General features: G+C 32.7%; 2 protein-coding genes across 2 annotated transcripts; one reads left to right on the top strand and one right to left on the bottom strand.

Annotated features, from left to right (window-relative positions):
• Nucleotides 1–2406: 2406 nt before the first annotated feature.
• LOC25484663 (serine/threonine-protein kinase EDR1) lies at nucleotides 2407–11189 on the top strand. The gene is made up of 13 exons (XM_013613559.3): nucleotides 2407–3059; nucleotides 4982–5404; nucleotides 5931–6034; nucleotides 6239–7356; nucleotides 7753–7793; nucleotides 8485–8553; nucleotides 8846–8946; nucleotides 9084–9162; nucleotides 9246–9344; nucleotides 9514–9582; nucleotides 9692–9741; nucleotides 10323–10499; nucleotides 10654–11189. The coding sequence occupies exons 1-13, from the start codon at nucleotides 2613–2615 to the stop codon at nucleotides 10787–10789; spliced, it is 2913 nt and encodes a 970-aa protein (XP_013469013.1). The 5' UTR covers nucleotides 2407–2612; the 3' UTR covers nucleotides 10790–11189.
• Nucleotides 11190–12857: 1668 nt separating this feature from the next.
• Nucleotides 12858–17194, bottom strand: LOC25484664 (kinesin-like protein KIN-14U). The gene is made up of 10 exons (XM_013613560.3): nucleotides 16390–17194; nucleotides 16199–16282; nucleotides 15928–16089; nucleotides 15710–15816; nucleotides 15405–15589; nucleotides 14856–15020; nucleotides 14546–14764; nucleotides 14212–14249; nucleotides 13941–14068; nucleotides 12858–13858 (listed from the first exon to the last, which is right to left on the bottom strand). The coding sequence occupies exons 1-10, from the start codon at nucleotides 16562–16564 to the stop codon at nucleotides 13226–13228; spliced, it is 1896 nt and encodes a 631-aa protein (XP_013469014.1). The 5' UTR covers nucleotides 16565–17194; the 3' UTR covers nucleotides 12858–13225.
• Nucleotides 17195–19598: the final 2404 nt, after the last annotated feature.

Raw genomic sequence — 19598 nt, forward strand, 5'->3', positions numbered from 1 at the left:
TCAAAAAGGTGTTGTCCTTTTTTTTTTTTTTTTTTTTCCCTTTTTAAAACTTAAAAAATACTCTCTTTTTTTTTTTTTTTCTAATAAAAATACTCAAAATTTAATCAAATATCAAGATATATAATTCAAAGACTCGAAAGACACAATTTTATAAAAAGAATTTTTTTCATATTTACTGATGAGTCTTAATTTCAGAGAAAAGTATTCAAATCTATTAAGTATATTGTATTAGTTTAAATTTCAATTTATTTTTTTTGTCTAGTAGCTATAGCTCACACAATTAATTATTAAATATGGAGAAGTGAGATGTCCGGGATTCAAACTCCAACCACTACATAAATTATGCAATATCGTTACCAACTAAACTAAACTTCAATTTTAATACTTACTAACTGAGCTAAGCTTCAATTTTAATACTTAAGTAGTTAGTCTTAAATAATTCATGAATTTCAAGTAAAGTCGAATTTGATCTCTGATTGAATCAATCATTGGCCAATTTTACTCCATCCGTTTCAAAATACATGTCCAATTTTTGCAATGTGCACTATTCACTTCACTTACTTTGACCATAATTTTTAACTAATGTATAAATACAAATATTAGCGTGTAAGATGTTGTTTGATTTGTCTCGACAAATATTTTCAAAATATTAAATTTTTATAATTTTTTACTTAAGATAATTAAAGATATTAACGATCAAAATTGTGCATTGGCATATGTGAAGTTGTTGACTTGGACATGTATTTTGAAACGGAGGGAGTATTTACTTTTGACTAAATTTTAATTATCAATACCTCTTTTCTTTCCCAATTTGAGGGTTACAGGGATTTATTTTAAAAGTTACATTCATTTGAATTGCTTGCTTATAACTCTGTATTCCAAGGTTCGTAACACTAAAAAAGAATTGAGCACAGATAAATGTACAAAATGTATTAATTATATATGTATATGGTATGGTATGGTTCAAAAATGACAAATCAGTGGGTAAATTGAGAAAAACTGAAGCAATTTGAATAAGTAATGAAATGTTCAAACCCTACAAATAAACATAGCATCCAACTAAAAAATAGAAGTATGTGAAATTTGTAAGAATTTGCTACCATCAACATAGATAAGATAACAACACTTCTTAAAAAAAAAAAAAATCAATATAGAAAGCACAAATACCATCGAAAGAGAAAAGTAAAATTTATAATAATGAATTTATTGACTATTCATTGATTACTCAATAAAGAAAATAAAAGAGTACTATTCATGAATGAATCAGACCACTACTTAGAAAAACCCATTTAGCTTCTTGAAGAAAAGAAGGTTCATATGCCGTGGAGAAAGTTCAACTTTTTATTTTGAATAAACTCTCAAACTTAGTTTATGAACTATCCCCTTCAACTTAGTTTATAAAACTTGGTCAAGAATAAACTTAATCTGTAAGGTATATTTTAGTTCTCCTAAAATTCTTTTAAATATATAAAGTTAGTCGTTTTAATTGAAGAAATTTCAAGTCTATTATACTCTATCTGTCTCATTATAAATTGTACTCATAATTTTACGTAAATTAATAAATGTAATTAATTTTATATTTGTATATGAGAAAGAGAAAAAAACAAGTGATTTTACAAAACTAACGTGTGCATGTCGAAATATTTGTCACAGTAGTGTGAATATGATCTTTGGTGGAGGAACTTTATGAAAAAAAATCTATAAAGATCGTATATGTTTTGTTTATTTTTTAATTAATTTTTTGGTGATTTAATGATTTTTTTTTTGGGTCAGTTTAATGATATTTTTTTAACCCATTTGAATGTGACCATTTGATCTAGGTGCTGTTAATTTGAAACTTTGAAGTGAGTGAATCAATTTTTATTGATTAGTAAATAAAGAGATTTCATCTAGCAGAGATATGTCACAAATGAATAGCTAAATCAAACATATTGTGTTATCGAAGGGATTGAACATTTTATTTTGTCAATAGTTTAACGAGAAATGCTCACACACATTTTAAATGTAAAGGATTGTAAGACTGTAGTTCAAACTTTGATCATTATTATTTTTTTTTAGACTTTGATCATTACTTTACCGTTATCAATTGTGATGTTCTTATAGAACATGATTGAACATATTTTATTAATCAGTTTTTTTGGATAAGATACATAGTTTTTTAAAAAGTTAAATTTATTTCAATTTATTTACTTAAAAACCCCTATAAAATAAGCGTCAACGTAATTTTCTCCTGAGAAAAAATAATTTTCGCCTGAGAAAGGATCACTCCTTCCACGTAGACTATTTTATATGACACGTAGGTCCTGATGTCGTCATCAAACTGTGGCGCGCTGTGATATTAGCGCGTCCAACTCCGCGTGGCATTTCCGTTATTTATCATCCTTTTTTGCCCATTTTATTTACCGACCATTGCCATCATCACTAGTTCCCCATTTCCACCCCGAAGTTTTTCCCTCCCAACACTTTCCTCTCAACTCCCTTCCAAGGGCGCAGAAGAATTTCCGAGAGAAATAGAAATCGGAGAGAAAATCACTGTCACAGAAAATCAGAAATACACAAGTGATTGTGATTATAATAATCTAAAATTAAAAAGTGATTCTGATTTCGCTTGAATGAGTGAAAGAGGGAAGAAAGAGAGAATGAAGAACATCTTCAAGAAGCTTCATATAGGTGGCAGTAACAACCATGATCCTAATCGATCCAATGATACTCCGCCACGTGTACCATCGCCAACCGATGACGCTCAGAGTTCCGCCGCCGCTGCTTCTACATTAACTCCTTCTTCCTCTTCGCCGTCGGCGACAGGAGTTGCTGCTGCTGCTTCCGGTGGTGGTGGTTTGTCTGCGATGGTTAATCGGCAGGATTTTTTCTCGTCGGAGGAGGAGTTTCAGGTGCAGTTAGCCCTAGCTATTAGTGCTTCCAATTCAGAGTTTCGTGGTGGTGATGATCCGGAGAAGGATCAGATCCATGCGGCGACCATGCTTAGTTTGGGAGGAAATCGAATTGATTCGACGCGGAGTAAGGATGATGTGGCGGAGGCACTTTCCAGGCAGTATTGGGTGAGTTTCATAGATTTTTGAGTAATTGATTGAAATTAACATAAGGTTTATGCTTAGTGATTTTGATTTTAGGTTTTAATAGGTTTAGTCAATTTGTTCTTGTAGTGGATTTAACTGTGTTTGGAGCTTATATTTAGGGATTTAGCTGTGGTTAGGGTTAACTCTGAAAGTTATCATAGAAGAATCTGTTATGCCTTGTGGGATATTAAGAATTATGTGAATATCTTCTCCCCATTTATACTCTGAACTGAACTATGATTGTTTGGACCAAACTGATGATTTATGTGCGCCATTAGAAGTGTAATACGAATACATACATACATAGCTAGAAATTAGAAATATGGATCATTATTTTTACAATCACTGGACATTTATTTGTGTGTTTGGCAATTACAACAACAACAACAACAACCAAGCCTTAATCCACTAAGTGGGGTCGTTGTGTGCTTGGCAATTGACCTTGAAAAATAAGGCACTTTTATGATTGAGTTTTTAACTGGTTCACTCACTGTATAACAAGATAAGATGGACTTTCTGCTATAATCAGCAATTGGTTGTTTAACACCTCGTGTTTGTGATTGACTTCGGGGGGTGTATTCAATTGAGATTTCAAAGGATTTTAAAAGACTTTTTTGTTTTAAAAAAGTCTTTAGGTATTCAATCAAGACTTTTAAGGAATCTAAAACATTCTTGTGGTATTCAATTAGGATTTTCAGGATTTTTTAATGAGTCCAATAAAATCCAGTGGTATTCAATTGAGATTTTGCACAACTTAAAAATTGTCTATTGGTATTCAAAATTGTAAGGATTTTAATGGATTGTTGTGAGTAATGGATTTTGTGAGACTTTTTAGTGTAAAATGTACCTACTAACAATCTCACATCTAACCTTGAGACTTTTTTGTCTCCCACACATAACTTTGAGATTTCTTGAGACTTTTTACTCCTTCTCCCACTTCATTTTTTGTTTCTCTCAGTATCATTATTTCATGTTTGTTTTCTTTTTCCAGGTTTTAATTTTTTTTTATTCTCGTCATTTTTATTTTCTTCACGAATTGGTTGTTGTTGATCACATTATTTACTTCATGTTTTCTTTTTCGTGCTCTTACATGTTTATTTTATTATTATCAATAAGTTTTTTTTTTTTCAAGGAGTAAGTTTGATTTTATTAAGTAATTATTATTATAGTATATTATTATTAGTAGTCAATCCCATAAAAATTGTATCGATTTTATTTTTTATCATGCAAACTTTGATTTTTTTTTTTTGGTTTAGCAAACCTTTGATTTTTTATTTAGTCAACTCTTGTAATTTTGAATTATTGCTAAAATTTGATAGTCATTTCAAATCTTATGAATTCTCATAAAATGCTTTCAAATCTTTAAAAGTCTATGAGCTAAAATCCCTCAAAATCTTAAAAGTCTTTTAAAATCCTTTGAAAGTTAATACATTCCTCCACAATCTTTTAAAATCTTCAAGACTTTTTTTGTCAAAATAGTCTTTTAAAATCTCAATCCAATACACCCCCCCGATGTGGAGAGGATAACATTGAATAAAATTTATGTAGAGTTGAAAGTTGCAAGTTAATGATTTTATAGGGACTAAAAACAAATTTAACCCTATTTTTTTTAAGGAAATTGTATCAATATGTCTTTATGTTTTATTGCTTCTTTAGGTAAAGTTTCTACACACACACATGCTTCATCATATTATATTAGTTGCTGCACATGCTTACTTGCAACAAGTGAACTGAACATGTACTTTTTCATTTATATTGGTCAGTTGAGCACCAAAATTTAAACAATCAAATTATTAATTCTATTTTCTGAATATGCAATGTTCACCAGTTTTTTTATCTGCATTAATTCTTTTTTCACCTTTCCATTAATGTTGTCTTGCATTTCTATTTTCTGTTGGGACCAGGAATACAATGTGCTTGACTATGAAGAGAAAGTAGTAGATGGTTTTTATGATGTATATGGGCTCTCTAATGACCCGGCAATGCAAGGAAAGATGCCATCTCTAGCAGATCTTGAAGCAAACCCAGGTGATTCTAGCTTTGAAGTGGTCATAGTTAATCAAACAATCGATCCTGCACTCGAAGAGCTGGTGCAAATTGCACAATGTATATCATTCGATTGCCCTGTCACCGAGATTGGTATTTTGGTACAAAGGCTTGCTGAACTAGTTACCAGCCATATGGGTGGCCCTGTAAAGGATGCTAATATTATATTGGCAAGATGGACTGAAAGAAGTACACAGTTAAGGACATCTCTTCACACAAGTGTATTACCTCTTGGGTCCTTAGATATTGGGCTCTCTAGGCATCGTGCTTTACTTTTCAAGGTTAGCATCATGGCTTGTCATATATAATTTGATGTTAAGTCTAGTCATTATCTGCAAAAAGAATTTGTTTACATGACATATGCAGTACTATTTAGTATTGCAATCACTTAAAAACATTTTTTGAAAATAAATGTTTTATGAATTAATAAAATTGAATCTGATGATTTTTCGTTTTAGAACTAATCACACTGGGTGGGAAAGTAATCCCTCCTAATCTAGCCTAGGCTTGTATTCAGAAATAAAATTTCAGGATGTATGTATGCTTAAATCAATCGGAAAATGCTGCTTAATCAATAAAGATTGAGTCATCAAAATTATGGCCGACTCTGTTCATCAGTACCCCTAACACTGTTACAGGTTTCTAAGCTTTGATTCGTGGTGTATACCTGCTAAGTCTAGTTTTTCATATTGAGAATTAGTTGTCTTATTAGGTTTAGTATCTTTTCTGTGCATTTTAGATTAATCCTACTCTTCTCCTTTTCAATCTGTTGGTTGTGTAATACACTTTCTGTTTTTATGTATGTAGATATTAGCAGACAACATTAAGATGCCTTGTAGACTGGTTAAAGGTAGTCATTACACTGGTGTTGAGGATGATGCTGTCAACATTATAAAGTTGGAGGATGAAAGGTAAACCTTTTTTTGTTCAAGTATTTTTTATGTGATTGTTGTTAACTTACTCAATTGTATTGTATGTCTATATGTTGCCTTTTTTTTTTATCTTCTATTATGTGTTGCCAATGGTTGATAATCATTGGAAATCTCTGTAAGTGTGCCCAGAAATTTGTGAATGTTCTGGTCCCTTGGTCTGATATTATACTATTATGCTTTTAGGGAGTTTTTAGTTGATCTCATGGCTGCTCCTGGAACACTCATCCCGGCTGATATTTTAAATGCAAAGGATAATGCTTTTAAGCCTTACAACCCCAAGACTGTGGTGAGTGTGCCTTCCAGTGTGGAAACTGAGCTTTCTTACTCAAAACCTATACTACCATCTAATGGTGAAGGCAGTAGTCAAACTTCTGCGATAAAAGGTCATACACCGTCTTGGAATGGAAAATCGTATACCGAGAAGTCAGAGTATATGCCTTCAAACTTTGGTTTGAGCACAGACGCTGGTGTTGGTCCTTCTAAAATTCCCAATAAAGGCAGTCCTAATCAACGGGAAAATTTGCCACCCTCATATGGTAATTCTCTGTACAAAGGTACTCTTGGAATGAATGCAGTTGGTGATGGGACAAGATTGAATGTCAATGTTGTGCCATATGCACAGAACAACCACAACGACCCTCAGAACCTTTTTGCAGATCTGAACCCTTTCTTGATAAAAGGGACTGGGAAGTCCTCTGTGCATAACAAACCTGTGGAAAATAAACCTCTTGAGTACGGTACAAAAAACAATACTATTTCTGGTCGACCCGTGTCGCCATTGATGTGGAAGAATCGGCATGCCTTCAACGAAGTCCCTAGGAAAACTAATCAGAACCCTAATGAATATAAACCTCCTTTATTTGTTTCCAATATTTCTTCCACATCTGGAAATACTGATCTCAGCACTTCCAATTCATCATACAATTCAAATATAAATAATCATATTAGTTCTCAAACTTCGGCACAAATTACTGGTTCAGTCTCTCCAGCTGGTATAAGTGAACTGAACCGGACTGAGGGTCTCAATGCTGATTTTAAAAGGGTTGGTTTGGGAAGTTCTCAAAATGTCATGTTAGATGCGGTTTACGAACCCGAAAACACCGAGCTCAGACATCATGACAGGAGGAAGTGCACACATGACAGATTCATGGGAAGCAATTTCCAATTAAAAGATTCAGATAGACCTATCTCTTCAATCGATTCCATTACAAATAGGGCCGATCAAATATTGGACGATGCAGATGTTGGTGAATGTGAGATTCCATGGGAAGATCTGGTTATTGGTGAAAGAATTGGTCTAGGTAATGTAAATAATTTGTCTTTATCCTATTGTAGGAATGTCATTAACATTTACTGTGAAGTTAATGTATCACTGGTTTTTCTATTTCAGTAAGTATGTATGTGAAGCGTATAGTCATTAATCACCTAGATCTAACATTAATTTCTATTTCTATTTTTTAATTAATTAAATTACTATTTTTCCTCTTCTATTTGTGCTAGCATGTAAACTAAGGTTGTCGCCAACATGTCTTAACTTCTCAAATTTTCCTATTTTACATATGATTTACCTTTCACTTGGATTGAAAAGGATTGTTGGTAGTTGTTTGGGATGTTGTTGGCATGTTTAAATTTTGCATGTCTGTTGATATGTTTCTTAGAGTATTAATCTGTTAACGTTCCTGCTTTCTTTGAAATAGGTTCATATGGCGAGGTCTACCGTGCAGACTGGAATGGCACAGTGAGTACTTTATTTCCTTTACATACTTGTATGGAAGATTATTATTGTAGATTGAATTGAAAGTTGTTTATATTGTCTTATTTTTAGTGATAACTGTTGTATACTCTGTCTGCATGATAGAAATGTAATTTAAATTGCACAACATCAACACATTAATAATAACTACAAAGATCTGGCAGGCCCTTCTTTATACTGTCATTTGTTATATGTACTTGCTTCTTGCATATATGCCTTTTACTGGGAGAAGTGAGATTGGATGGGTAGTATAATTGACCTGCTTAAGAATGAGTATATGTCTCGTTATCACATGCGGGGATACCTTGATTAACCAAAAACTGAATATATGTGAAAAACTTTCTTCTCAGCTCTTTTTTATGCTTGCTTTTGTTATGAAATCCTTCTCCATTATCGGATATTCTTCTCATATTATGGACCTATGACATCAAAATCATTTGCTCCAATTCTAACCAAGACTACTATTTAAAGAGGTTAGGGAAGTTATATTTTAAATCGTTGTTAAATTCCATGTAAGTCTGAATAGATGAAAGAAGGAAACAAATAAGGGTGAAAAGCCTATGTCTCTTGCAAGGCTAATAAAATCTCAAATCATTTTTCTTGGTTTACTTTCTTCATACCAGAAGCTTTTGCCCTGAAGGTAACAAGTTCTTGTCTCTGATTTTCTGAATATCAGGAGGTTGCTGTGAAGAAATTTTTGGATCAGGATTTTTCAGGCGCTGCCTTGTCTGAATTCAAAAGAGAAGTAAGCACTATTTAGGCTTTTTGCATGCAACAATTTTTTTTCTTATTTGCATAAAATAAATAGAAAGGAAACTGTGAATCCTTGTGAACTTTAAGAAATTATTATGTTTCTTTCCAAATGACTAATCAGAGGTTTAGATTGAGATACCAATCAGAAAAAAGTTTCGAGGGAGTGAATAATGTGTAAGAAATGCAATAATAAAATGAAAGGCAGTGATTATGTAAGGAAGGTTCCACCATCGTTATGTCTGTTAAGGCCAAAGTTAATCTGTTTTCCATCCTTTTGTTGCAAGGTACGGATAATGCGTAGGCTGCGTCATCCAAATGTTGTTCTTTTTATGGGTGCTGTCACCCGGCCGCCTAACCTCTCAATCATTTCAGAGTTTCTCCCAAGGTAGATATATTTTTGCTTTTTCCATCATCATTTTTTTTAAACATAATAATGGTACTTCATATAAGCCACATTGGTCTTTCAAGTTACTCTTTCCGTATTTGAGTGTCACACTGACATTACTGTTAATTTTTTTACAGAGGAAGCTTGTACCGAATTCTTCATCGGCCAAATTGTCAGATTGATGAGAAACAAAGAATAAAAATGGCTCTGGATGTGGTATGAAATAATTATCTATCTTCCCTGTCAACCATTATATATACATTGATGAACTTCAAATTTTAGAACATCCCAATTTACAGGCTAGGGGTATGAATTGCTTGCACGCCAGCACACCTACAATTGTTCACCGAGATCTGAAGTCCCCAAATCTTTTAGTTGATAATAATTGGAATGTTAAGGTATACGATTGAAAATTCACTGAGTTGTTCCGTTTGCCTTGTGTATGTGAAGGCTATTTTCCTGTGGTTTGTGGTTTTTCGTTTTCTGGACATCTATTGAACTGTGGAGAAATCAATTTCAGTGCTAAGTGGATTTTACTTTTATGATAGCTAGCCGTTGTTTCTACAGGTATGCGATTTTGGGTTGTCAAGATTGAAGCATAACACATTTTTATCATCCAAATCAACTGCTGGAACGGTGAGAATTAAGAAAAATGTTTTATTCTGGAGCTCATTTGTTTAGTCGCATGCGATATGTGCCTTATCTGTCTTTTGTATACCTGACATGATGATCGTCAACTTGTTAGCCGGAATGGATGGCTCCTGAAGTTCTCCGCAATGAGCCTTCGAATGAGAAGTGAGTTGTTATTAATTCAAGATAAAGGTCTTTTCTGGATTGTAATTGTTATTTTATATCCTATCTGTGCAATCAATATTTGTTTATGATTAGTGGCTAAATCTTTACCGAGTCTATAATGTGGAAGGTATTAAGCTAGTCCAGCCTTCTCCTAACAATAAATATATCAACTGCTTCATAGCTCAAAATTGGTTCAGTGACAGTTTTTAATAGGCTTTTGCTGGATGGAAAATATTTTTTCCCGAGATGCTGCATTGACAATTTTTTTATGGTTTGCCAATTCATAGTGATTCCCTTTTTCATTCAATGAATTATAAATTTCTCCTTCAATAAACAATGTTGTAATGGCCGTTTGTACCAAATGATCTTAAATAAGTGGAATTTCACTTTTCCATGTTTTTTGTGATAAAAATTTAATTCTTGGTAGACTGCAGTTTGAGAAGGATGATGCCTAAATTTCTGAACATTTATACACACACACACACACACACACACTACACACTAATTTATTTTTCTACTCTGCTTTCAACAACAGCTGTTTCTTCAGCGTATCTCTGTTAATTATCATTTCAAATGTGCAGGTGTGATGTTTACAGTTTCGGTGTTATCCTATGGGAGCTTGCCACTCTTAGGTTGCCATGGAGTGGAATGAATCCTATGCAAGTTGTTGGGGCCGTAGGTTTCCAAAATCGTCGCCTTGAAATTCCTAAGGAACTTGATCCTTTAGTTGCAAGAATAATCTGGGAGTGTTGGCAACAGTAAGTCTGTTCGACTTGAGGTTTGATTTACTCTTCTTTTCCTCTATATTTCTTCACTTCAAATGTTGAGGAAAATGTGGATTTAAACTTTATTTCCATTTGATGACCTTTTTCTGTTTCCTCTCTCTCTCTCTCTCTCCCACTCTTGTGTCAGGGATCCAAATTTGCGCCCCTCCTTTGCACAGCTCACAGTGGCTCTTAAGCCCTTGCAGCGTCTGGTTATCCCATCTTATCAGGACCAGGTAGCTTCACCTCTGCCTCAGGAGATTTCTGTAAATTCTACCCCATGAAAAATCTCCCTTTTCTAAAGTGTGAATAACTAGGATTTCTGCATAGTACTCTTGTGCGTATAAAGGTAACAAGCAAAATAAAATGAAAAAAAAGAGAGAAGAAAATCAGCTAAACTTGTAACGGCAAAGTTTCAATTATTGAGGAATGCATCAAATTGTCAATTGCTGCTGCAGCCAAACAACTTTGGAGCGATTTTTTCATTGTGTTGATACCTTGTCCGAGGAATCAAAACTCGGTAATATAATGTGTAAATTACTGTACTCAAGGATCGAAATGGTTTCTTGTAAAGAAAAGAGGTCTCTAAATTGTTCCTACCAAAAAAGAAGTCTCGAAATTGTCTTTGTTAAAAATGTTTTGCGCTGAAAATCTTGAATTTAGTGTAGTAGTTTTTGTTTGACATTTTATCTTGTGATGGTATTTTCGATGAAGTTATTAACATCCTTTTCCATGTGAGGGTTGAGTTACCATGAAGAGATAGTCAGATTAAAGAAAAACATGAATATAATGAAGCATGCACTATAATCTCTTCAATTTTTCATGACTTTGATGTTAGCAAATTTATATATTTAATCTGGAGGATAGAGAGCTGAAAAAAAAACCTTACTTAAATTTAGGCCTCTACATGCATATACTATTTTTCTCAATGTCTCTCAAAGGACTCTATCCTTTTTCAATGACTTGTTTGTTCCATAGGGCACAGAAAGCTTGTAGTCCATGTTTAAAAGACGGGATAGTTATACAATTGATAAAGGTGTTCAGCCAGTTCCTTGGTCAAGTATGATTCAATTTGGTAGTAAATAATTTTATTTTATATAATACTAGCGTACATATGGTCGTTATTTCTGAAGAAAATTAGTCTTAACGTTGTGGATAAAATTCTATAAGTTCTTATTGTTAAGATGAGGTAAGGAGGGAGGACTAATATGTGGTTTAAAATTTAGATTATGATTAAATCAAATTTTGATTTGATGGAATTATAATAGAATTTGATTATTTTAATAGGTAAAAAGTATAAAATTTTAAATATAATATAAGAATAAAGGCTAAAATTGGAAGAGAAACGATAAATCAAAACTTTGCATTCCGTATCAGTGTAGATGTAAATCAATTTTTTTAAAATCCAATCGACCCTTAAATTAATATAAAATGATTATATTGTATATTTTATGAGATTAAGAATAACCGATTTTGCGAAAGGGACACTAGACTTAACAATTTTATGAGATTTGAACCCGGACACCAAAAAAAAAAAGACTTAAAGAATTGATTAATCAATGTTTGAGCTTCAGAATAATTTTCAAATAGAATTTCATGTACCGAAAATAAAATTGAAAAAGCAAAAATGTAGAATAATTAATCAATGTTTGAGCTTCAGATTACTCAATGTGTTTGTTTTAAGTTATTTTGTAGATGCTTACGTTTTTTTACGAGTTTATTAAATTTTATTTTTAGATTTAAAATATTCTAGAAAATAGAAGAATTTCTTTTTAAAGAAAAGGGTGGGAATATTTGATTTATATATTCCATGAAGATGAGAGTAATTTTATGTATAACTACCTTTTATTCTCCTTATTATAAAAGTTGTTATGAATATTTGTATACTAACTAAACCTCTTTTTTAAAAATACTTTGGAATAAATAATTTGTCTTTATATTTCCAGGAAAGTTATTCTTAGGAATGAAACGAACGCCCCCAACATATTAATGTTGCCTTAAAAAAAATGTTAGCATCATTAATTAGTCGCTTCTCTCATTCCGGTGTGTGGTCACAAGTTTACATTTTTTGGTCTGGGCTCAAGATGCCGGGGGTCGAACCTGCAACAACTAATTTTTACATGACTAGTGTTGTGGTGTGATCATGGCACATGTTTACATTTCTTATCGAACTTAAATGTCACCAAAAAAAAAAATATCGTGAAATAATTCCATTCAAAGAAAGTGAAAGCGAAACAGAAAACGGCAAAGTAAGTTAGTTGTTTTCTTAACTAAGAAGTTATTAAAACGGCAAAGCTGGGATCCAAATTCCTAACTATCCATTTTGCAAGTTGATCAAAAGAAAACATGACATACATCATAATAATGCCCCTTATATAGGAATTTTAGCAACACACTTACATTACAAAATCCATGCTACTATATAGTCAAGCCTGAAAAACTGTTGTATTCATAATTCCTTTTAAAGGTCTGTGACAAACTTAGCTAAAAGTTAGTTGCCACTAAATAAGTTTTCATCACATAAGCAAATTACTATAAGGACCCAAAATGCTCAAAAACGAAAAAAGACCATGTTAAACAAGTAATTAACAGATACCTACCACACCCCAAGAAAACATACATATTAACACACCTTTGGCTACCATTTGTTAAAGACAAGTGAAAGGAGTTTAACATTCAACCACTTGATAACATTAGCAATATAAGATGTCTTGTAACCCTTAGATCAGGTTAGACATCCTTCTTCTATGACGACACAATGTTACTCTCAAATTTGAATCTGACGATGTAACCATTGTACTTCGAGGAGTTGAGACTTTTGATTCCAATTCATTGCAATTAGGCCTTTCTGTATGAATGGTATTTGGAACATTACTTGTTTCAGCATGCCGAGATTTTCCAATTCCAGTTGAACTTCGCAATATTGCTTTGATGCGAAGATCTGAATAACTTAATGATTGAGAAGATGGAAACTGGATTGAATTTCTGGTGACCACTGATCTTAAACTTTTTGTTCTCCCTCCAATTTCTTGCTCAGAAGCAATTTGCCTATGCCGACTAGCAACAGTTGAACTCATGAATCGAGGCACTGAATTGGAGACACTTCTTGGAGTAGACTTCTTAGATGCTTTAGGAGTTTCGGTGACCTCTTTGAAATCATCTTTGAGGCTAGAAGAGGTTACCAAGTCATCACTTTCCTGAAGATTATATGTGGCTGAAAAGAGCTTTTTATTCTCGCATAACTTTAACTCAACATTCTGTATTTGATCACCTAAACTCTGACGTTGTTTTTCAGCTTCCTTAATGTTTTCCTCGAGCTCCATAATCTTCATCTCCTTTTGTTTCTTCAATTCCTGCATTACATGTATGCAGTAATCAATGTTCAAACAGTTTCCACTGAGAAACTTGGTTTAGGACAACTTTTATCAAGTTTACCATGGGCACTTCTTTAATGGACTCTATTGCTCTTGCTCTCTTTGCAAAGTTTAAAGAACAAATCGTCTCGCAAACATCTTCTTCAGATGGGCTAATATGCACAAGCATCAAGACCTTCGAGCCATCACCTTAAGTATTTCATGATAAAAATCAGACATTTTAATATAAACGTTCCATATCACATTTGCACATGCACGTTCTTATTCGTCTCAGTTTTTCACTATTCTGCATACTAAAGTTCGTAGTATTAGAGAAGAAAGCAGTATCATACCAAGAGAATCTCTCAGTAGTTGGGTCAGCTTGCTATTTCTGCAAACAAAGTAACATAAAATTATTAATTTGGATGAACTGGCAGTATAAAACTTTCACACTGTTAACTAATAACAAATTATATTTTGCATGGCCTTTAAAGTAGTTATGAACTAATGATCAATGTCAAACAGTTTTAGTAATCTGACGAATATGATTGATTGAGAGTGTATAACTTTTATTACACAAACAATGCATATCACTTAAATCCTATTTTAATTGTCTAGCCGTCTTAGGCATGATTCACATAAGAGACATAATTAAACATGAGGAATCAACACCAGTATAAAACTTGCCTGTAAGGTACATGACTCCTCTTTCTCTTCAAAGCTGCAAGGACATCAGCTAGAGCTGAAAGAGAAAGATTAATAGCTCGGCCTTCATCAAGTGTTAGTCCTCTGGCCCCAGTTTTTAGCAACCGCTCGCTGCCTCCAAGATCAACCATCCACAATTTACTTGTTTCGGTTTTGGCTTCTGAAGTATCCCCGCGTCTAAATATGCTTATCCTTGTCAAGCTAGATATATAAAGCTAAACAGATAATGTAACTATCAAGCTGAGAAAACCGTGAAAACATTTTAGAGCATCTAATTAGAACTATGACTCACCAATGTGATCTGCTTGATGCTTCATTTACATTAGTCCACGACGTGGATCTGCATCGTCTTCCCTTGTTGTACCACCATTTGGCTTTAGCACAATCAGAAATTTGCACTTCTGAGAGACCCTCAATTTCCACCAATCCCTTTGGATCAGTTTGGATGTTGAGATTGCTGTAGGCAGAGTCTCAAACAAATTACCCTATGAAACTCAATCATACATAATAGTGTACATTTTGTTCCACTTTTGAAAAAGACAAAATTGATTCAAGAGGTTCAGAAATAATTTTGACGTATTTGGATGTTCTAAGTAGAATTGGTTTTTGATTCTAACTTGAAGTTAGAATTTGAAGTTTTTGGCTCTACGATTGATTTTTAGCCTCAAATTTGTTGTCCAACCCGCTTTTATATGAATATTTCTAAACATAAATAAATCATTTTACATCCATCTCACTTTTAGCCATAATCAAATCAAAGAATCAGGTCATTCAAAATCAATTTTTGTCACTGCAGAACAAAACGCGCAGAAAAGTTTTAGTGAAAATAGCAAAAAGTTACCTATTTGCCAGAGGTTGGTGTGGTCTACAAGATTGTCTGGGAGCCAGCAGATCCCTGACATTGCCCATGTAAACTTCCAACATACTCATTGAAAAAGTAAAAGAAGATGAACCATCCATGGATGCTTGACGAAAGAGCTCTTCGAGAGCACGAGGAATAATCCCTGGCTGCTCATTTGTACCATCCTAAAATTAATCATAGCAGAAGCCAACATGCATATTAGATAATAGCTATGCTGCTACACAAGCACAAACTTAGCAGTATTATTATTTAGCACATGAGCACAAAATATCAATATGACTGACCATGGTGAATGTCTTTCCTGTGCCTGTTTGACCGTAAGCGAAAACGCACACATTGTGTCCGTCCATTGCAGATCTTAGAATCGGCTCGACATCAACAAAAACACTTTCTGCAGATGTTCAAACAATAGTAAACACAGACATTTCCACATCAGTAAAATTTGGTGCTTCAATCAAATAATTAAAATTGGGAAGCAAAGACAATGATTTTTTATACTAGCCTTGGCTTGCTTCTTGAGGAAAAACCTTATCAAACTCAAAATCTTTCCTTGTTCCTCCAAACTTAACCCGAATTCTCTCGGATCCAGCTGATACAGGTTCAGAATTTCTTCTCTTTTCGGTCAAATGAACCGGTCGAATTCTACAAAACACTCTAATGCTCCCTGAACATCAAAATAAAATTATTCAACCCTTTAATCAAAATAACATAACAGAATTTTAATCCATACATCAACATATAATAGAATCCCCAATCAACACTACAAGAACTACCTTTTATATCCAATATCTTACTCAGTGCTTCTCTCCTCTTTTCATCCACTTTTCTCTGCTTCAGCCTCAGCTCCTCAACTTCTTCTGCACAAAACAAAATCAGCAACATTTATTTCACATTTGATTCAACAAAAACCAAAATGAAAAAAAATATAAATAAAATATGTAACTTTGTTTATTTATATACATACTTTGCAAATTGGATATGAAGTGTTGAAGCTCATTCTTTTGTTGCTCAGGCACAACTCCAACATCAGTGAAAACAGTCGAAACCGGTAACGACCCATCAACTGAATCTGACTTAGAAACCTCAGTTTCATTTTCTGAAAACACCTCAATCTTTTCTTCTTCATTACAAACCATCATTTCTTTTTCTTTTTTTTTCCAACAGACACCTATTTATGGTAAAGTGAAGTAAAGTTGAAAACCTCGTACACAAGACAGACACTGATTGAACAGTAAAGGAAACAAAACAATCACTGCTTCCTCGTACTACACAAATCTAAGAGAGATCTGTTCTGTTACTGACTCATCATAGAAAGTAACGAACTATCATATCATAGATTGCAAATAAATTGGTCAACATGTAAAAATAAAATAAAACTAAATAAATAAAATGATGCAAATATACTTGTTTGAATGAAACTTGAAAGTAGGTGAAATATAGAGAAGTTTCTAGAGGTTGAAACTAGTGAATATGTAAACTAGTCATGCAACACGACAAGAATCTATAACAACATAATGAAGCATGCGTTATGATGAAGTTATTATTGTTGTTAAAAGGAAAAAAAACATTAACCGTGATTCTTGTAACGTGAACTAAAAACCACAAATAAAAATATAAAAAGTGGGAAGGTGTGCTAGGGATCAAGGTTGAAAATTGAAATTCAAACAACACAACCACCACCTCGTGAAAATTCAGGAGTACCAGAAAAAAATATAGTATTAAAAAAATAAAGTGTTGGTGGAGAGTTAGTTTCAATGATTGAACACTTTCATGTTATTGGAAATAAAATATGATTGATTGAACACTCTTATCTTGTGGACCGTGACTGTGATTGAACATACTTCTACGGATATCATATTATTGTGTCTACTTGAGATGTTTTCTTAAGAATTAATTAAGTAAATCATTATCTTTTTCTACTTTCATGTTATTGGAAATAAAAGACAATGATTTATTTACTTAACTAATTTTTAAAAATGATAATAATATGTTAAGACTAAAATATTAATTGTGCCAAAAATATTCGCATACTTAGTTCATTAATATTGATTCATCATATAAATGCGACTATTTTAATAAATAGGAATAAAATTGAAAAAAAAATGTTAAATTTTTTATATTGGGTGGGAATACGATTCTTTAACTAGAAAAGTTGTTTGAACATTCCAAAAGTTATCCAACATTGTATTTTTATTTCTCTGTTTTTCAATCAAATTAACAATTGTTTTTGACGTATTTATATATGGTTTTTTTTTTAAGGAACAGTGTTTATAATGATTGTTTCATAAGTTGACAATTTTTAATTGTTCAAATATCATTACTCATTTTTAACTCTATCGTTAATCCACTATATCATTTTTAACATTCACGATTTTATTTTGTGAAACACGCGTGGTTCCTTAGTTTATGTGAGCTTTATTTTTAAAATGTGAAATCTACGTTAATTTCAATTATATAAAAGAAGAAGAAGTATCCCCTCGCGTGAACTTCACAATTGAGAGGGTACATTGAAAATCTATACCATTCAATCAAGTTTTTTTTTTGTACAACCATTCAATCACTTTACATTAAAGGGTCCCGCATGGATTAGTGAAAATAAATTTGTTCAGATTTAACTGAACTCTTCAGCGACATGAGAGAACTTGATCCCATAAAATGTTAAAAAGAGAGTAATGTTGATATTAGATAATGTATATAAAAAAAGGGAAATATTAACGAGTGTTCCGGAATACTCGTTAATAAGAGGAAAAAGAAAAAATAGTGGTGTAGGAATAATTTTGGTTGGTCGAGATGTTGAGCTTGAACAAATTGAAGTGTAAAGTTGTGTTTGGGAGTGGGAGGGAGCGTGAGGAGTGGAATCGAAGTGTAAAATATGTTTTGGTTTTGGTTTTGGTTTTGGTTGGTTGGTTACACACATTTCACTGCCTGTGTCAGTGTGTTTTTTTTTCTTGTTTATTTTGAGCAATACTTTGACTAGACGCAAGAAGGAACGTGGTTGGTCCATCCTTTCTTCTGCATTTATTTCAAACAAAAGAAATTCTTTATTTATCCAAAACAAGGCTGGCATACGCTAGGGGGGAACGTGCTTGGTTCTTCATTTCTGCCAATATGTGGGGCCTCTCTCTCTCTCTCGCAAGGTGGATTCCTTACACCGGTGCTTCCTCGTTTATGGAGTACTATTCACAAACATAGACAATTTTCTTAAAGTGAAAACAAGTGTTAGGTTTAAGAAAGGGAAATGCTGAAGAATTTAAATAGTTTTTTCTTTTGAGAGGAAATATTTTAAATAGTTAGTTTTTATAAAAAAAAATAAAGTATATTTAATGTATTGGACTTGAGGTATTTGATTTTTTTTTTAAATTGAATTTTTAATTTGAAATCTTTAAATATTTTCATGAGGGCACTCGTTAGCAAAATTCTTTTAGAAAATAGGGTGATGGCTAAACACTTTCTTAAATTAAGAAAGCTAAAAAAAATATAATTTTATATCAAAAACAACAATTTTTAAACTTTAAAAATGTTAAATTTCGTCACTTTTCAACGTAATATTTTTATATTTGTTTCCTTCAATGCTCTACTACACCCACACTCTTTAGCACTTAGAAATTAAAATATGTATTTTCTTCCATCTCGAATATAAGTAACAAAAAAGTTAGATATAAGCAAATACAAACTACATCTATTTTATTTTATTTAATGTTATTATTTCTAAATTGTTCATCCGTTAATGTGAACTTTATTTTTCAATGAAACTTTTGCTTCTCATTAAACAAGTTCTCATGAGGAGAAATTTAGAAATTACTTCAATCGTAATTTTTTAATAACCTTGAGAGAATTCAATGACGGCGTATTTTTTATAACCTTGGTGCAACATACTTGTCTGGATTAAATCGGGTTCATGTAGGCAATGGTCAAGGTTTGTCAATCACTTGCCTTTGGTTCATGACTTTTCCCTCACCTTTCTAATCTTACACCACTCCAAAATTGAACATTCTCTTACTTGTTACATCTATAACCAAGAATATCTAATTAGTGTTTTGTGAAACGTTATGATTCATCTATAAGAAATAATATCTATACAACCATTTTCTGACAACTTTTTAATAATTTTCTTTCTCATACTCAAATTATACTATTATTCTCTCTCTTCTTTTCTCTCTCTCTCCATCCATT

Source organism: Medicago truncatula, chromosome 1, assembly GCF_003473485.1.
Source record: "Medicago truncatula cultivar Jemalong A17 chromosome 1, MtrunA17r5.0-ANR, whole genome shotgun sequence".
NCBI classification, from domain to species: domain Eukaryota; kingdom Viridiplantae; phylum Streptophyta; class Magnoliopsida; order Fabales; family Fabaceae; genus Medicago; species Medicago truncatula.